General features: G+C 42.7%; 1 protein-coding gene and 1 pseudogene across 4 annotated transcripts in view; one reads left to right on the top strand and one right to left on the bottom strand.

Moving 5' to 3' along the window:
* The first annotated feature begins 5244 nt into the window (after positions 1-5244).
* The window catches only part of IDE (insulin degrading enzyme), a 78395-nt gene continuing 65363 nt past the window's right edge, over positions 5245-18276 (top strand). For 2 of the 4 annotated variants that reach the window (XM_087824451.1, XM_087824450.1), the window contains exon 1: positions 5245-5390. In XM_087824451.1, coding sequence (XP_087680577.1) covers positions 5293-5390 — 98 coding nt within the window. In that variant the 5' untranslated portion in view covers positions 5245-5292. The remainder of the gene's footprint in view (positions 5391-18276) is intronic. The other 2 variants (XM_016220792.2, XM_087824449.1) reach the window with 1 other exon arrangement.
* On the bottom strand, positions 13932-15020 carry LOC107543321 (actin-related protein 2/3 complex subunit 1B pseudogene; annotated as a pseudogene).

The following is an 18276-nucleotide window of genomic DNA, read 5'->3' as shown; positions in this document are numbered from 1 at the left end:
TAGGAACTATTATTTCCCACTATTTTATCAATAAACAGGCCAAGTAAGTATATAGTCTGTAGTGATACAGCTAATAAGTGACTGAAAGAAACTCAAAATTCTAATTTCAAACCCCAGGGTGTTAACTGCTATCTCCCTTACCTAATTTTTTCATGTTCTCAGTGCACCTGTGCCCACTTTATCTTACCCTTATTGAGTGTGTACTATGGGCCAGCCAGTGAAGAGTCAGGCAAAATTACAGTCACTGGCTTCAAGACTAAATTTAATGGAGATGACCAGGGTCTTATGGACATTTGTAAAAATGTTGTTAACTAGGCAGGTAGCTGTCTCTGACATGTTATTTTACACTGCCCCTATAGAGCTCAAACTAATCAAGCTCATCAACACTTCTCTCTCAAAAGTCTGTCCATGATTAGAAATTATTTTTAATACTCTAAGAATGGCTAATCTGGATTCTACCAATGCAACATCATTGACTGTGTCATCTAGCATTTTCCTCTCTCCTTTCAAATTTTACTTACTGATTTGAGAAAGGAGAGGAGAAAGGGAAAAAAACATCGATTTGTTGTTGCACTTATTTATGCAATCATTGGTTTATTCTTATACGTACCCTGACCAGAGATCAAACCCACTACCTTGGTATATCAGGACAATGCTCTAAACAACTGAGCTACCCTGCCAGGGCTATATGATATTTTTAATAATTGAAATCATTATTAAATATGTAGTTTTACATCCTGAATTTTCATTTAACATAATTTAAACATTCTCTAATGACCTAAAAAATTCTTCATAAACATTTTTATTTGTAGGATCTTTTAAGGCTCTTGAACAACATCTATGCAATTCTTTAGTTAATAGTTGAGTACTCAGCTTTACCTATCTATGTTCATAGTTGCCAGATCATGTTATGTTCTCTGTCTGTCTGTCTGCAGGTATGAATGCCAAAGACAACAAACAATAAGCATGTCTGCATGTGCTTATAAACTGAGGAAAAACACAGTTCATGAACTATTCATAAACCTGTAAAAAAAAAAAAAACCACCAAAATGCTTAAGAATACAAATCTGGTTGCTCTTTTCTCTGGTATAGCCTCAAATACAAATTTTGGTTATTGTTTTTACTGTGTTAATAGTAGAGTCTCTGTAGCAAAGATTAGTTGGAAGAGAAAAGGAAAGATGTTCTCTAGCCTTCTGTCAGATCCCAGATCATGCCAGAATCTCTCCTGTCCCAGACCTTGGTGATGGATGTTTCCACTGTCTGTGGAGTCTTTCCCTCACCTGCTCTAACTGGTTCCCTCTTAATTTTCAAGTCACAGCTCAAATGTCACTTCCTCAGAGAGACTTTCCCCAACCACTCTATCTGAAGTAGCCCCCAAACACTCTCACAAAATCCCACTTATTTATTTTTTCCACACAGCAAAAGAAGAGGTTGAAATTTTACTCCCCATGTTTTTCTTTCTTTTCCACACCTCAAGACCTTTCCTAGAGACCAAAGGCGTCCAGGGGGGCTATATTCTTACAGCAGGGATGCAAAGAGAAAAAAATATTCAGCATCTGTACTTTTCAAACCAAACTCTTAAGGGAAGGCCCTGAGAAGAGCCCAGAGCAAGATAGTGACACAAGGAGAAGCAGATGACGGGGCCTCCACAACTTTTGAACTTTAGTTGAGAAACTCCTGGCTGGGACACTGGATGAAGAGAAAGTCATGTAGAAGAAAGAAGGTGATGGAGGTCGGAGACCATTTGAAGAAAAGAAAAAAAAAAGGTTGAGGGAGGGGAATCTTAGGAGTTAGCCCATGAGACGGGCTCTCCATTAATAACTGCCTATGTAGCTCAAATATTCAACCCTATGCTCTGAGCTTCCACCTAAACTGTCCAATATACACACTCCTGTTGTCAACAGCTCAGGACATACATAAGCCCCCTTAATAGAAATTGTGAGATCTTTGCCACCTTCTCCTACCCAGAGGAGCAGTAGTAATGACGCAGGGAAACCCACTCTGGTTACCCTAATATTATTTTAATCACATTATGTAATTACTCTATATAAGTATTAATTTACTTTCTCTCTCTCTCTCTCCCTCTGTAGTGTAAACCCCACAAATATACAAGGCTGGTTGTTCTTTTCTTTGGTGTAGCCTCAACATCTAAAACAAGGCCTGGGCCCATATTTGTTGAATGGACACATCAAGAGTAGCCTTAACTGTGGAAAATATTAATTATAGACTTTTACATTAATATTTAAAATACTGTTCATAAAGTACCTCAAACTAACTTTTAAGGACTGGCAAGTATGAGTCATAAAGGAAAACTTTAAACAATTTATAATTAATAAATCACTTATCTATAAACATTCTTAAAAATTCATGTTGCTTTTAGGCATTTTATTACCATAGTGCTATGAAATCAATAAAAACATTTTTTTTTTAAAAAAGATGCAAAACAATAAAAGATAGAGACATATTAACCAAATTAAATGTTTGATTCTTGCCTGAATCCTGACTTGAACAAACCCATTGTGGAAAAGAAACATGAGGCAATCAGAAAAGTAACAGCACTGGCTAGGTATTTGATGATAGACAGAGAGATAGAAATATCAATGATGAGAGAGTCATTGATCAGCTGCCTCCTGCATGCCCCCTACTGGTGATTGAGCCCAATGTGCCCTCACTGGGAATCAAACTGTGACCTCCTGGTTTATGGGTTGACATTCAGCCACTGAACCACACTGGCCAGGCTGATCTCCTGTTTCTCAAAAGTATGGAAGGTTAAGATCCAAAAAGTGCCTTCTGAGTGGCAAACTACTCTGGCAGCTCTGATTATTCAGAGTGGTTACTTCTAATGGGGTATGTGAGAAATGGAAATAAGGAAAACTTTTGTAAAGGCAATGCCATTTCAACAGGGCTTAAAAGTTGCTAGATCACTGACAAGTTAGGATTTACTTGTTATACTCATCAATTAATTGTGACAGCTGTGTGAACTGGAGTTATAGAGGGAGGAAGTAGAGGCTGGAAAGGTGGGGTAGTGGATTCAATGGTGGCCCTCCCAAAAGATATGTCCACACCCTAATCCCAAGAGCCTGTGTTGCATTATTTGGAAAACAGTTCTTTGCATATATAATTAAGGATGAGATGAGATCATTCTGGATTACCTGGTTGTGACCTAAATCCAACAACAAATGTCCTTATAAAAGACAGAAGGAAAAAAAACATGCAGAAGAGAAGGCAATATGAAGATGGAGGCAGGGAGTGATGTGGCCACAAGTGAAGGAAGCTGGCATCTACCAGAAGCTGGAAGAGGCAAAGAAGGGATTCTCTCCTAAGATCCTGTAGGGAGTCTGGCCCTGCCAGCATCTTGATTTGGGCCTTCTGGCCTCGACTGTGAGACAATAAATTTCTGTTTTTTAAGACACTATGCTTGTGGTAATTTGTTATGGCAGCCACAGGAAACTAATACACGTGGGTTGGGGCTAGAATGTACTGTAGTGGAATTTTACCTTGCACTTCACTAGGAGGCTTCCTCATCTCCAGGACCTCGGTTTTCATCCATCCAAGGTTTGCCTTTATCTGAAACCCTTTCATAAAAAAGACTCCCTCTACCTCTTTGATGAAGCATGCACTTGACTAAAGGAATCCTCCTAATTCCCATTTGTAGCAATAGAAGGATTCTGAGCACTGTTCTGGGCTGCAATCTTCCGTCTGTCACATCAGGAACCTAAAAGCACATAAGCTGGGGAGTCACCATCCCCAGTGGCACTCTTCCTTAAAGGCCCTGGTAAAATAATGGAATACAAAGTCAAGTCCATACAGTTATTAATTAGGTTGTTCTTGGATGCGAAATACCATAAAGCCATCAGGGAAAAAAGTATTGTCTTATACATAACGGCTGAAGTACACTGACCATAGTAATAGTACTTGTGGAGGAAAAGGGGAAGGCCTGAATGGCAGGTTTGCAAACTCGGAGACCTAAAGTAAGCACAAAGGATGGTCTGAAATGAAAACTTTTTAAACTAAAAGCAGTTTATGGTGCGTAGTCCAGTCCTAGGCCAGTATCTTCCCTGAGGAAAGGTTGCTCTTTACCTTATCTAAGCCTGTCTATTGTCTTTTGCATTCCTCTGGAAAGTCAAGGTAACTCCTCTTTTCCCAGACCCCTCAGGATACAACCAACAAATCAGGGCGGGGACCATAAATCTCTTTGTTATTGTTATCATATTAATTGTTGAATCGTTATCATGCTGTTGACCGTTAACTACCCTGTACCCACCTATGTAAAATAGTATTTGTATATCATTTTACTTTTTATCTCTTGCCAGAGATGTGTGTCCTTGTGTTCCCCCCCCCTTACTTTCTCCCGCCTCCCTAATCTATCACCAATGGATTTCATGTAGCCCACTGAGGTGTTCTCCTTTGATTGTAATGCATAAAACAAGGTGCAAAACGGCCATTCTCCTGAGCATTATCTCAATCCCTGGAGATTCTGCTTCCCGGAATTTGTCAACAGTGTGCCTCAAATAAACTCACAAAAATTCTTCACAGGTTTGACTGTTTCTTACGCTAACATACTACACGTACATGTGGGTTGTTTTTTTACCTAGTAGGAGTAGAGTAAGTTTCTACGCCAGATTTAAAAGTGCACAGAAGCCTTGTTTGGGCGCGGCCTGTCCCACATCCATCTTGCTCCTTGAAGGGCACCCAGCTTTCCCAGGGTGGAAACTTCCCGCAGGGTCCCCGCGGCCACCCCAGGGTGGAAACTTCCCGCAGAGTCCCCGCGGCCAACCCCGCCACAAAGCCCCTACCCCGGGGCCACCTCCCGAACGCGCTCTAGGGGGAGCCCGCGGGCCTTTCGGAGGCGCGGATTCCACGGCGTGCGGGCAGCCTGCGGGCGGACCGGGTTCCACACCTGCACGGCCGGGTGACAGCCAACGGGACCGCCTGCACCGACCCGCCCCTTGTGCCCTCACCGCGTTTGTGAGCCCCTACCCCGCATGCACACAGCCAGCTACACATCGCTGCCCTCGTGGGCTGCTGCGATTCACCCGGGACCCTCCCCGCTTGCGAAAGCCGGGGAGCCCGGGGCGGACTCCATCCCTCCCGCACTCTCAGACCTGGCACGCTCGCCGTCCCCGCCGTCCCCGCCCAGTCGGGCGCCAGGCAAAACCCGGAGCGGCCGCGGCCCGCTGGCTCCCGAGAGGCGGCGCGGCGCGGCGGACTGAGCATGCGCACTGGGCCAGGCCGGCTCTCGGCGCTAGAAGGAAGCGATCGTTCCTGTGGTCCCGGCGGCTGCGCTGGGGTATGCGGTACCTGCTGGCGTGGCTGCTGCACCCCGCTTCGCCCAGCACCTTCCGCTCGGCCCTCGGCGCCCGCCTGTCGCCCCCGGAGCGCCTCTGTGGGTAAGCGGGGCACAGCGCCGGGCCCTCGGGGCCCGCGGGTCACGGTGGTTTGGAGCTCGGGTTGCAAAGTGGTGATTCAGCACTTAAAGCGCCGCCGTGGTCGCCGCCGCCGCCCCTCACTCTGTGGGTCCCGCGGGCCTGGGGCCCAGACAGCCGCGTTCGGGCCGCTCCAGGGCCCAGAAGGGCGGCTCGCCGGGCGGGAGCGAGGGGCCTTGCTGGGAGACGACGGCGCCCCTCGGGCCGGTGAGGGCCGATGGGGGCCGTGACCCGGGGACACGCGGCGTGTGTCATAAGTGTGGGGGCGCGGGGCGCCGGCAGCGGCGCGGACGGAGTCACCCCGGCCGGCTCCCGGGATCCGCGCCGCGCCACTCTCGGGGGAGTCTGCCTTTGAGGGGCCGGGAACCTGAGCGGACTGCCCCTTGCCTTGGGGTCCAGGGAGACCGCTTGGCGCTCAGCCCTTTTTCCTATGGGGAGTTAGTTTTCACGACTCTGTGGAAAATGCCTGCGTCGGGAACCCTAAAAGTTTGCATGCCTCCGCTTTAGCGGGTAGGCGGGCGAGTGCTGGGTTTCCTGTCCCGGGGAATTTGGGAAAGGATACCTTGGGAGCCATCCCAGCAGAGCCCTTATTTTGCACCTGAGCCCACCGATGTGCAGAAAGATTGTGTGATTTCCCGGCACAGTTGCAGAGATTGTGGCAAAAACCAAGATTGGGACGCAGGCTTTTTGCCCTCCAGCGGCGTGCTCGCTGCGCTTCGTTGCTCTGTGTATACTAGAAATTGTCAGCCTTGTAGCGAACGCCGAGTACCCTTTACTGTGAATTAAGAGGAATTGGGAAAGATGGGCGGTATTGTCTTGCCCTACCTCATTTGAACCTACATCATTTGCACCTTTCCTCTGGTTTTAATAATATCTAGGACCTGCCAAGTGCAGGGCACTGTGATAGACCCTCTGTGTAAGCATGTGGTCTGCCTCCAAGGAACTTTGTCCTGGATGGAGCAGATTGAGCGGCCACGAGAGTATAGCCAGCTAAGAAGGATGTTTGAAGACAGTCAGAAGATGGACAGTGTGTGCTTTAGAAGCACAGTTCGCGGCAGAGATAGAGGAGGGGATCTGGGCTGGCCTTTGAAGGAAAGGCAGAAGGGGTGAAGGGTGGGCAGGGGTGGTTGTAATCCCAGCCCAGGTGTGCAGATTAGTCTGTTTGTTGGGGGGACAGTGAACAGATTAGTCTAGTTGCAGCCTTAGAGAATTTCCCTGGGGGAATTAGGAGGAAACAAGTCCTGTATTATAAAAATTAGGATAGTGCTAGCCTGGGCTTTCTCCAGTGAATAGGAGGTAGGGAGCCATTAAATGTTTTTGAGGTGGGGAGTGATCTAATGAGACTGGTAGTTTAGGAAATTAGTTTGGTGGCCCTATGCTGGAAGGATGTAAGGGAGTGGAGAGACCTGAGGCAGAGAAACCAGTTGGTTCTTAGTCTTTACTGCCTGAACTAGCATGACAGTAGGTTGAATGCAAATCAAGGATCTGTGGAACTTGTTTTTCCTCCTGCAGTATCCGCTACAACACGCTAAAAGATCCCTGAATTTAGAGAATTGGGGGTGATAAACATAGGCAGGGTACGTCCCTGGGCCTCTTTTCAGGTCAGAACAAACTTTTGTTCTTAATTTGTTGCTAATAGGCTATGTTTAGCTTCATATTGTCTCCAGTGTACAGAATTTGTGATTTCAAAGAAAGCATCAATTTTAAGTTTTATACAACTAAAAGGTTTGTATGTTGTGCCTACAATAAGGTTTTTCTCTGTAGTTTTCTCCCGCTGCTCTTTACTTTCATTGGTGAAGTCCAGGGCATCAGCTGAATAACCAGAGCTTCAAGGTAAAATTGTTTTCAGAGAGGGGAATTCAGGAGATTCAAAGCATAATGAATGAGGTTAACCATCTAGAACACTCTACACTAAAAATTAGTGGCTGAGGCTATTAAGGAAAATACAGGTCCAATCAAAAGGATGAGGGTGTAGTTTTAGGAAGGAAAGTACTAACATCTGAAGCTACCATATATTCATATCTTAATGGAAGTAATCAACCTTACATGGTCAAAGGGATGTATTAACAGAGATGGTTATATAGCTGTCTATTGGAAGAGCTGAGATTTAAACCATGTCTGTCTGTTGCTAGAGCCTGAGCTCTGTTATGGCAATCATTTCCTGTTCTTACCTCTTAAGAAAGAGATGATCTCAAAAGCATTTGTATAAGATCAGTTCATCTGAAAAGCAGCCTCATCATCCTCTGTTCAACCAAATAGGATATGTTTGGGCCGTGTGGAATTATCTGAATTATCGGGGAACCTGGAGGTAATAGCTTAGTCCCTGGCAACCACTTGAAACACTTGGGCATCAGTCATCCCACTTTGCAGGCAGCTCTCCTTTGCATTTCTCTCCTCTCCAGGCTTAGGAAACAGTGGTATGCCAGGTGGAACTATCTATTAAGTGTTCGGGCTTTTAAAATACCTTTAACCAAAAAAATGTTTTTTAATAGTCTAAAAGGACAGGATATCTTTAAGTATCTTTAATTAGCATCACTAGTGCAGTCCACACATTATAAAAAGTTATATTCTGTCTGCCTTAAAGGGTTGGGGACAGTCTCACTGTGGAGTAGTGTGGGGAGCAGAAGTTCAGTCTATGTTTTCATAAGAATTGGTTTTCTTGCTGTTTTTCTGTTGGTATTTTAGATCTCCTAAATGGGTGCCCAGAGGGTCAGCCTACCTGTCTGCTGGGATGACAAGGCTAAAGCACTCTCCTTTCATAGGGGTAGGTCCTGCAGGTACTTTGGGATCTGGAGGCTTGGGTAGGGTATTCCTAACCGGCTTGCCTTCAGCCTGTCCCCTCTCATTCTTCTCTGCTGTTCCTTCAGCCATTGTTTGAGTGTGTTCTGTAGTGGTCACTCCCTGCGCTCAGCACTGTGGAGGGTGCAGAAGTAGTCAGGGATACGTTACGTCCCCTAAGAGCTTTCAGTCCAACAGTGAGTAGTCCATTCCTTCGCCTCTGACTTTTCACTGAACATCTCCACTTTCGTGTTGTGTTGCTTCTTCCCATTTATTTTGAAACTTAGTATTTTTATCACACTACTCTTTCTCCTTTTAAAAGTCAGACTTATAGCCTGGCTGGCATGGCTCAACAGTTGAGCATCTACCTAGGATCCAGGAGATTGCAGTTCAATTCCTGGTCAGGACATATGCCCGGGTTGCGGACTTGATCCCCATTCGGGGGCATGCAGGAGGCAGCAGATCAATGACTCTCATCATTGATGTTTCTGTCTCTCTCCCTCTCCTTCCCTCTCTCTGAAATCAATAAAGATATATATTTTTAAATGTTTAAAAAAAAAGTGGGACTTATAAAATTCTCATAGAGTGAAAGCTATAAAAGCTTTTATTCCCCACCAAAGAACTGAATAGTTTCTCTTTTCCTATTAAAAGTATATATTTTAAAAAAAGTGGGACTCATAAGCTGCTCCCTGAGGGGAAGATATCACACTCTGCTGATATGTTTATTGAATGAATGGTCCTCCTTCAAGACCAACTTTCTATTGATTTCTCTAGTTTTGCTTATGCCAGTGTTATCAGTTTCTTAGTTTAGCTTGAAAATTGGTGTAATCTTTGAATCTCTTTTTCCACTCTCTGCCTGTTTTTGAGACCAAGCTCTCTTGATTCTTTCATCCTAGTTTCTTGGGGTAAACGTGATTTTCCATCACCATCCTAGTTCAGACCATGATCATTTTCTCTGACATTTCACATCTACAAGTTTATAACTGATTTTTCCAGCCTTTTGTCTTCCTACTAATTAATCCTAATCATCATATTAATCCTACTAATGTACCACTTTCCCCATACCATTGTCTCGCTTAGACACCACTGATGGTTCTGCACTATTTCTAGATCCAGTCCAAACTCCTTGACCCAGTATTTAAGCACCTCAGGAGCTGACCCTAGCCTAACTTTTCAACCTAACTTTCTTCTTCTCCAGTCAAACTCACTAATTTACTGTCTCTCATACATGACCTGTTCAACCCCAGTTTTAGATGTTCTCTCCTCTTTTCTTTATATGACTAAATCTGTCCTTTTCAGACCTTATACAAGCCAAACAGTTATCTATCCTTTTTCTGAACTTAATGATTTAAAGAGATTTTGAAATATCCATTTGAAATGTAATTTTATACTGCCTCATATATATATGTTATATATAATATTAGTTACTTAATATTATTCATGGAGAGTATATAGAACAAAGGAGAATAACAAAATGAACACCTGTGTACCCACCATCTAGTTTAGGAAATAGAACATTGCCAGTAACTTTGAAGCCCTCTGTGCTCACCGCCCAATTGCGACCTTCTCCCACCCCTGGAGAGGTGATGTTATCCTACATTTGGATAATAATTCCCTTGATTTTCTTTATAGCTTTATCAATCTGAATATATTCTTAAGCAATATATTGCTTAGTTTTGTCTGTGTTTGAAATTTATCATTTTTTTCTCCAAGTTACTTTTTTCATTTAACATTGTTTTTGAGATTCATTCACATAGATGTATGCGTTCACTGCAGATTGGCAGTCTTATGTGTATATGCCACTAACTATTTTTCTGTTCTGTTGTTGCTGGAGATTTGGGTTGTTTCTTTTTTCCTATCACAAATAACCCATGCTGTTGGTGTGCCCTGGTGCCCAATCTTTGAACATCTCTACCAGCACTCACTCATTTAGGGTTCTCATCCAAACATATTGCTTTAAATACTATGCTTTGTTAAACATGTAGTCATGAGCCACATATGCTTATTTAAATGTGAATTAACTAAAATTAACAATTCAGTTTTTCAGTCACCCTAGTTACATTTCAAGTCTTATGTGGCTGGTGGCTACTATATGGAACAGTGCACATATAGAACATGCCCATCATCCCAGAAGTTTTATGAAACTGGCCTGATCTATGTTATGACAATTCCCAAATGTATATTTCTAGCAAGAACCTTTTTCCTGAACTTCAGACTTAGGTAATAATCTTCCTATTCAACATTTTCCCTTTGATGTCCAGTATAGATCTTGAACTCATCATACTCCAAACCTATATCCAGACAGTCTCCCTCAAAACCTGCTCCTCCCACAGTCGTCTTCTCATCCCAGATAATGACATATCTGTTCTTCTGCTTATTTAGGCTAATAATTTGGAGTCATCCTTAACTCCTTTCTTGTTCTCATATCCTTCATCCAGTCAGCATATACATCTAGATCCAGACCACTTCTCACTGCCACCATCCTGGTTCTAATTACACCCTTTTATAATAGTCTCTCAGTTTTCTTGCTTCTGCTCTTGCCTCTCTACATATAGCCTGTTCTTGTCACCTCTGGCAGCATGATCTTTTTGAAATCTAAGTCATAGATCTTTGTTAGGGAATGCTTAAAATTTTGCAGTTGATCCCCAGTTTGCTCAAATTTATTTTAAAAAAATTTTTTTATTGATTGATTTTAGAGAGAGAGGAAGGGAGGGAGAGCACATGTGAGAGAGAAACATCCATTTGTTTCACTCCATTTTGCTCAGATAAAAAGACAAAGTGCTTATAATGGCCAAGAAGGCTCTATGGGATCTGGCCTCTCACCACCTCTCTGATCTTAATTCCAAAATAACTACTCTCATCCCACTCCTGTCACCCTGGTCTCCTTGACCAACTCACTCTTGCTCAGATTATTTGCACTGTTTTCCCTCAGCTCAAAATGCTCTTCTACCAGGGAGTTCAGTGAAAGTTGCACAGAGAACATAGGATTGGAGCAAATGTATTTGAAAAAAATACATATTTGGATGAACAGAAGGGGAAAAGAGAATATTCTAATATTTTTTTTTAATGTTTTTATTGATTTCAGAGGGAGGGAGAGGGAGAGAGAGATAGAACATCAATGATGAGAGTCACTGATCGCCTCCCCACCCTTCCACCGGGGATCAAGCCTGAAACCTGGGCATGTGCCCTGACCGGGAATCCAGCTGTGCCCTGACCGGGAATCCAGCTGTGACCTCCTGGTTCATAGGTCGACGTTCAACCACTGAGCCACGCTGGCTGGGCAGAGAGAGAATATTTTAGATGGAAGGAGAACAGGTTGGTCACATGCAGTGGTGGGACACAGTGGCACAATCTTGTAAGCACTTCAGAACTGGCTGTTAACCATCAGGAAGTTGGATGACTCAGGGCTCCTTAGGGGAGCAGACAAGACTGAGCAGTCCTTAAACACCAGAAAGCAAACCAAAATGATGATCCAATGTAGATTGGTAGCTCAGGGAAGAGTTCAATTAAAAGGTTAGGATCAGGCCCTGGCTGTTGTAGCTGAATTGGTTGGGTGTTGTCCCATGCACTGAAAAGTTGCCGGTTCGATTCCCGGTCAGGGCATACGCCCAGGTTGCGGGCTCGATCCCCAGTGGGGGTGTACAGGAGGCAGCCAGTCAGTGACTCTCTCATCATTGATGTTTCTATCTCTCTCTCCCTTCCTCTCTTTGAAATCAATAAAGATAAATATATATATCTTAAATAAATAAATAAATAAATAAATAAATATATGTGTAGACGGCCCAAGTTAAACCCCGAGGAATGCTGACATTTAGAAATAAAGAGGAAACAGAGTTGGAGAGATTGGAGATTAGAGAGGCAGAAGATGATATCCGAAGCAGGAATTATCAGAAGTGTCCAGCCAAAGAGGTTTTGAGGAGAGTGTGGCCTTGGGAAAAGATCAAAGACTATTTTGTTGGTAACCTGCAAATAAAGGGGAGGAGACAGAAGCTAAATTTCATGGGACCCTACAGAGTGAGTTAGAAAAAATGAGATACTGAATTTGGAACATTTAGATAGCAGCTGGGGAAGAGCGGGCTTGAGCAAAAGCATGGTGGGGATGCCCTGGCCGGTGTGGCTCAGTTGGTTGAGCATCAACCTGCACAGTGAAGGGTCACCGGTTCAATTCCCACTTGAAGAAAGGATCCTTGTAATTCTAAGTTCTGCCATTTTTCTCCATGTAGAAAAGGGTCAGTAGGGAGTACGGGTTCCAACTGAATTAATATGATAATCTTTTGTCCAGCTTTATAGGCTACTTTATTTTAGGGTATGTAGAGTTATATTGGGGGCCAGAAGCTCTGAAGGAGCAAGGGTCCCCTATAGTGGTATTCCTGGAGCCTAGCACAATGTCTGGCACATATAGGAGTTAGGTATTTGTTGGATAAATTTGCCCAGGGACATGGGCTTCTGGAAGTAGGGAGCCCTAGTCATAAACACAATTCAATTTTTGCTCACAATTTGCATTTTCATACTTTAGATGTCAGTGTAGCCAGTAACTAGTATTTATGTGTGTTTCTTATTATAAAGAAATTAGAAGTTGGAGTGTATTTTCCAACATTTTTTGCAGTTCTGAGTTGCTTGTGGAACCACGTTTGTTTGAAAAGGGGTGGGACATAAGAGGTAGGACAGTGGTGGAAAAGAGCTCCGCGTAAAAAGGCTCAATTCAACTGGATTCTAGTCTTGGTTTTACAGTTAGTTTGGCTGTGTGATTGTGGGTGCGGGGCCAGATCAGCTTTAAAGCTGAATAGAAGTGGAGGGTTGACATCCTTTTCTTGTTCTTGATCTGGGGGTAAAAACATTCATTCTTTCACCATTAATTACAATGGTAGCTATGGCTTTTTCATAGCTGTCCTTTATCAGGTCGAAGAAGCTCCCTCATATTTCTAGTTTGTTGAATGTTTTAATCATGAATGGGTATGGAGAGAGGTATTTTTGAAATAGTATGTCTCATACTGAAAACTTGCAGGTACACAGACTTTTTTCTTGAAGCATATGACAGTAAGGTGCCAATTCCATGCCCTGTCACCCTGTATTTCTTTAGTGTGATTTCCTGTAACAAGGACATTCTTCTTTATGTCCATAATACAACTATTAAAATCAGAACGTTAACATTGTGGCATTACTACCGTTTAAACCTCAGACCCCGTTCAGATTTCACTAGTTGCCCAGTTACATCCTTTACTAAAGGGGACTTGAATGAAAGGATTCAGTTCAGAATTAGTGTTGTCTTTAGTTGCTGTCTCTTTATTCTCACGCTAGAGAACAGTCCCATAGTCAAAGCCTTGACTCTTGAAATTTGCAGACCAGTCACTTTGCAGAATGTCCCTAATTTGGGTTTTTCTTATTATTCTCTATTAAATGCTCAGCTTTGGCAGGAATATCACAAAAGTGATGCCGTCTACATTTTCTTTTCTTTTTTCATGTCTACAATTGTATTTTTATTACCTCCACGTTTTGAAGCAGTTCATGACCAGCAGAGTCTTTTGGGAACATTTTTCACAATAACTGAAAGTATTTGTTTAAGAAACAGGCACGTGTTCCTTCAAATAGGTAAGAAAAGCTTCCTACCCCCTCTCTGTCCCCTGTGGGGACCCAAACTGGTACCCTAGAAACATTCAGCAGAGCGAACCTTAGCTTCCCTCCCCCCTCCCCCAACAGCTGGGATGAGGCCAACATCCTCCTCGCAGGTCATTTGATCTTGAGGCCCTTCAAGGCTGATTCCTAGCTCTTCACATCCCAGATGCTCATGCCACGGTGCTTGCCGGTGGTGCAGAACTGCGGGCACTTGCCCTTGGCCCACTGAGCACAGGGATCTGGCTGACGCTGCTCTTGTGCAGCGAGTCTAGACCCGTCCCGCCAACCACGCCGCCCTTGGAGCTCGCCTTCTTGTCGAGGTTCTGGAAGCACTCGTGGGCTGTCAAACTGCACTGCGAGCTTTGCTGGGGCATGTCCAGCCGTCCACCGAAGCTCAGCGTCCCCTCGGCGCCCTCGTAAGTAAAAAGCACCAGGAAGCAATCGTGGCCCACAGCCACCAGACTATTTTCTGTGATGAAGGTCGCGTCCAGCAGTGGCAGGATTTCAGAGGCCAGAATCACGACCATCTTGTCAGCATCCAGCAGCCACACTGTGCTGTCGTGGCTGACCCAGGCCACACAGCTGCCACTGGCTGAAAAGCAGACACCGTGCGCCCAGCTGCAGCTACTGCTAGATTCAAACATCAGCTCCCCGAAGGCCATCTTGGAGCCCCATGGGGTGGGTGCTGGTCACTCCTCCACTTCCTTTATGTAGACTGAGAAGATCTGGCACTTGAAGTTACAGAAGCCTGCGGCCAGGAACACGTTGTTGGGGTGCCAGTCCAGGCTGAGGACAGTGGAGTGAATGGGCTTCTTGATGTGCTTGCACACCCACCAGTCATTTTCCTGCTCAAAATAGCAGGTGGAGCCACTGCCCACAGCGAACTTGTTCTCGTTGGGGGCCCAGCGCACACAGCGAGCAGCCTGGTTGATCCGCAGGATGACGAGTGTTGGATTTCTCGTACGGCCCTCCAGTGTCCACACGTATGCATTGGGGCCTGTGCCGCAGGTCACAATGCGGTTACTCTCAGGGGCCTAGTTAATGCCTGTAACCTCCCCATTGTGCTCCTTGAGCTCTTGCACCTTGACCCACTTGACTCCGCTCTTCTCACAGACTTGCACCTCATGGTTGTTGGGGCAGATGGTGATCTGTGTGCCAGGCTTGGCAGCTGATGGGCTCCACCAGGAAGCTGTGGTAGGCCATGGCTTCTCAGCTCCCAGAGCCCTGGTCTTTCCCACTCTCTTCAGGGTCGCCGTCTACTTTCTCATTGCATCCTACCAGCAGCATGTAGTGTTGACTTGTCCTTTATTGATTACATTTACTTTGATTACTGTAAGATAGGTCCTACCAGCCTTCTCCACTGTAAAATTACTCTTTTCCCTTTGTTATAAGTATTTTCAGGGGAGATACTTTACAACTATGTAAATATAATGTTCTTCATAAAACTTTCAATTTACTCATTTATTTATAACAGTGTGGACTTGTGGTGTACTGTTTTATTTAAAAGGTTTTAATCCATTACTATAATTATTTAATCTGATGTTCAAATGGTTCCAGATATGAGCAGTGGGGGCCCTTTAAGCTGGCTCCTGTATCCATTAGATAGCCATCGTTCTTTTAGTACTTTCTTATTTTTTGGCACAAGATGTTCCAGATTCATTTTGTACTTCCCCTGCCCCAGTCCTGGAACCAACCATGTCTCCAAGGAGCCCTGCTTCCTTTTAGCAGAGACTAAAATTCAGAAATCAAGTTGTTAGTGCTAGGTCTACTCGTTGCTGTTTGGGAGGAGAATTGCTGCTCCCAGAGCTAAAAATACATGTATACAATTAAATAGATATTCTCTATGTGTGTGTAATATGTATATACGTATATATGTGTGAATATTCTGTACACACAGACACACGTTTACATCTCTATATATTTATCTGCCTTCTATATTGGAAACCATGAGTCTAAACCATTAGATTGGAAACCAGTTCCAATCTAAAACTACAAGGTTCATTTTAGTTTTTTCTTTTCCATGTTTGTAATTTCTAGCCCTGATAGTGAAGACCCTGGTTCTCATTATCCTTAATAAATACACATATTTAATCCATGCTCTTATTTGTAACCAATATCTCATCACTGCTGCCATCCCCTTCCCTTTGAGGTACGTAATGAGCACTGTCACTCCATGTCAGGCCCCATGAGAGGTTGGTTTTTTTATTCTGTTTGAGCTTTGACACCCCATTTGGGACTGTTCCCTCAAAAATATGCCTCCTTACCTTGCTTGGGCTTCAACTACTGTGCTGGGCCTCAAAGGGGCAAGACTGCTCTACTCACCCTACTCAGGAATGGGGATATTTTAAAACTTGCATTAGCCTTTATTTTAAATACCCTAAAGTTTGTAAATAAAGCCAAGTACAAGGCTTAACTTTGTTGTCTACAGAAAGTGAAGGAAAAGGAGATAGGTAACCATTAAGAATATGTACATCTTTAGATGGTGGAATTTAGGCAATTTGTACTTCCTTATACTTAAAAAACTACAACTAACAGATCATTTTTTCTTAATTGTATGAATAAATATGAAATAAAAATAAAACAAGTACTTTAAATGCCCAGAACTGAGAACTTTTGCTTGATGGGCCTGGGATGAGGGAAAAAGAAAAACTAAAAAAGCATGTGCCCATATTCTTAGGAAAGCCTTTGATAAATATTTTGGTTTTTTTGGTTTTTGTTTTTACCTTTGACCTTCTAGTAGCATAGAATCCTGGCTCTAACATTTTCTCTAATGTAGTGTGGAAATCCCTCTGCATTAACTGTTTGTTGTTTTTTTTTGGTAGGGCAGAGGGTCAGGGTGCAGGTGTATTTTTAATTTTTTAAGTACTTTTTATTTTGATTAATTTTAGACTTATAGAAAAGTTACAAAAATAATATACTTCCTCTATACATAATCACAATGTAATTATCAAGAACAAGAGATTAGTATCTTTAACTTTGTAATTGATAATATCTTGGGGAGAAACTTTGGAACTATGCAGATCCTTTTGTATGTCAGACATTTTAGCATCTACCAGTAGATCTTGTCTGCAACATTTATCGTTCTGCTTTAGGGTGATTATTTCCCTTTTCCTTCTTTATTTGTTAACTGAAATTTTGTGAGGTAGAACTGTTTTTCTCCTTCATTTATTTACTTACTTATATCACTATGGACTCACAGATACTTATTTTATTCTGTGGTTTAAAATTTCATTTTTTTGTTGCTCTGATTGTTCTAGCTTTGTTCACTGGGAACTCCTTGAATCCTGTGTACTTTCAATAAGCCTCCATTGTTTTTAGAGAATTTCTTTATTCCTGGTGCAATAAGACATTTTAGGCTTACCTTGGTCTCCCCTACCCCCCAGCCTGGAATCAATCACTTGGTTCCTTTTATTGGAAAATGATGTTTAGGGAGCAAGATCTGGACACTAGATCCACTCACTGTTCCTGGGGTGTCATTGCTTCTAGTGGACAATTTAGCTACTCTCACAAATACACATGTTTATATTTCTGTATCTGTATATATATTTAAAATCATGAGTTTGTATTGATACCTCTAATTCCAGTTTAGTATTACAAAGTTTCTTTTAGTTTTTTTCTCTTTCCTTACTTTAACTTCTGTATACTGGATTTGATTACCTTCACTTGATCAATTCTAGTGTACATATAAAGTGGTTTCATACCTCTGTAAGAAATACTTTTAATAACTAGATCATAACATTTATGTACAGTTCTTTTTTTCTTTAGCCTTATTGTATCCTGTCAAAATACAGTTTTCTACACTAGTTCATTTCTTTCCCACCCCTTTCAGTTTATGTTCATTTATAATACAGTTAGGTTCATTTGTTAGTGTTTTTATTCTATTTTGATTCATTTTAATTGTTTATTTTTATTGTAGTGAAATAGACATACATTAAAATTTATCGTTTAAAAAGATCTTATTGATTGATTTTTAGGGGGATACATTGATTTGTTGTTCTGCCCATTGATGCATTTATTGGTTAATACTTGTATGTGCCCTGACCGGGGATCGGACTCACAGCCTTGGTGTATTGGGACGACACTCTAACCAACTGAGCTACTCAGCTAGGACCCATTTTAACCATTTTTAAGTGTACAGTTCAGTGGTACTAAATACATTATATTCTTGTATGAAAAAGTTCTCCAGAACTCTTTCATTTCCCAGACTGAAACTCTGTACCCCTGATAACTACCATTCTAATGTCTGTCTCTGAATTTGACTGCTCTAGATACCACATGTAAGTGGAATGGTACAGTCTTGGCCTTTTATGATTCACTTATTTCACTTAGCATAATGTCTTAAAGGTTCATCCCTTTTGTAGTATATGTCAGAATTTCCTTCCTTTTTTTTTTTTTTTTTTTTTTAAATATGTCTTTATTGATTTCAGAGAGAGGAAGGGAGAGAGATAGAAACACCAAT

This window comes from Miniopterus natalensis, chromosome 14 (assembly GCF_054644295.1).
Source record: "Miniopterus natalensis isolate mMinNat1 chromosome 14, mMinNat1.hap1, whole genome shotgun sequence".
In the NCBI taxonomy this organism is placed as follows: Eukaryota; Metazoa; Chordata; class Mammalia; order Chiroptera; family Miniopteridae; genus Miniopterus; species Miniopterus natalensis.
This window is presented reverse-complemented; position numbering and strand designations above follow the sequence as displayed.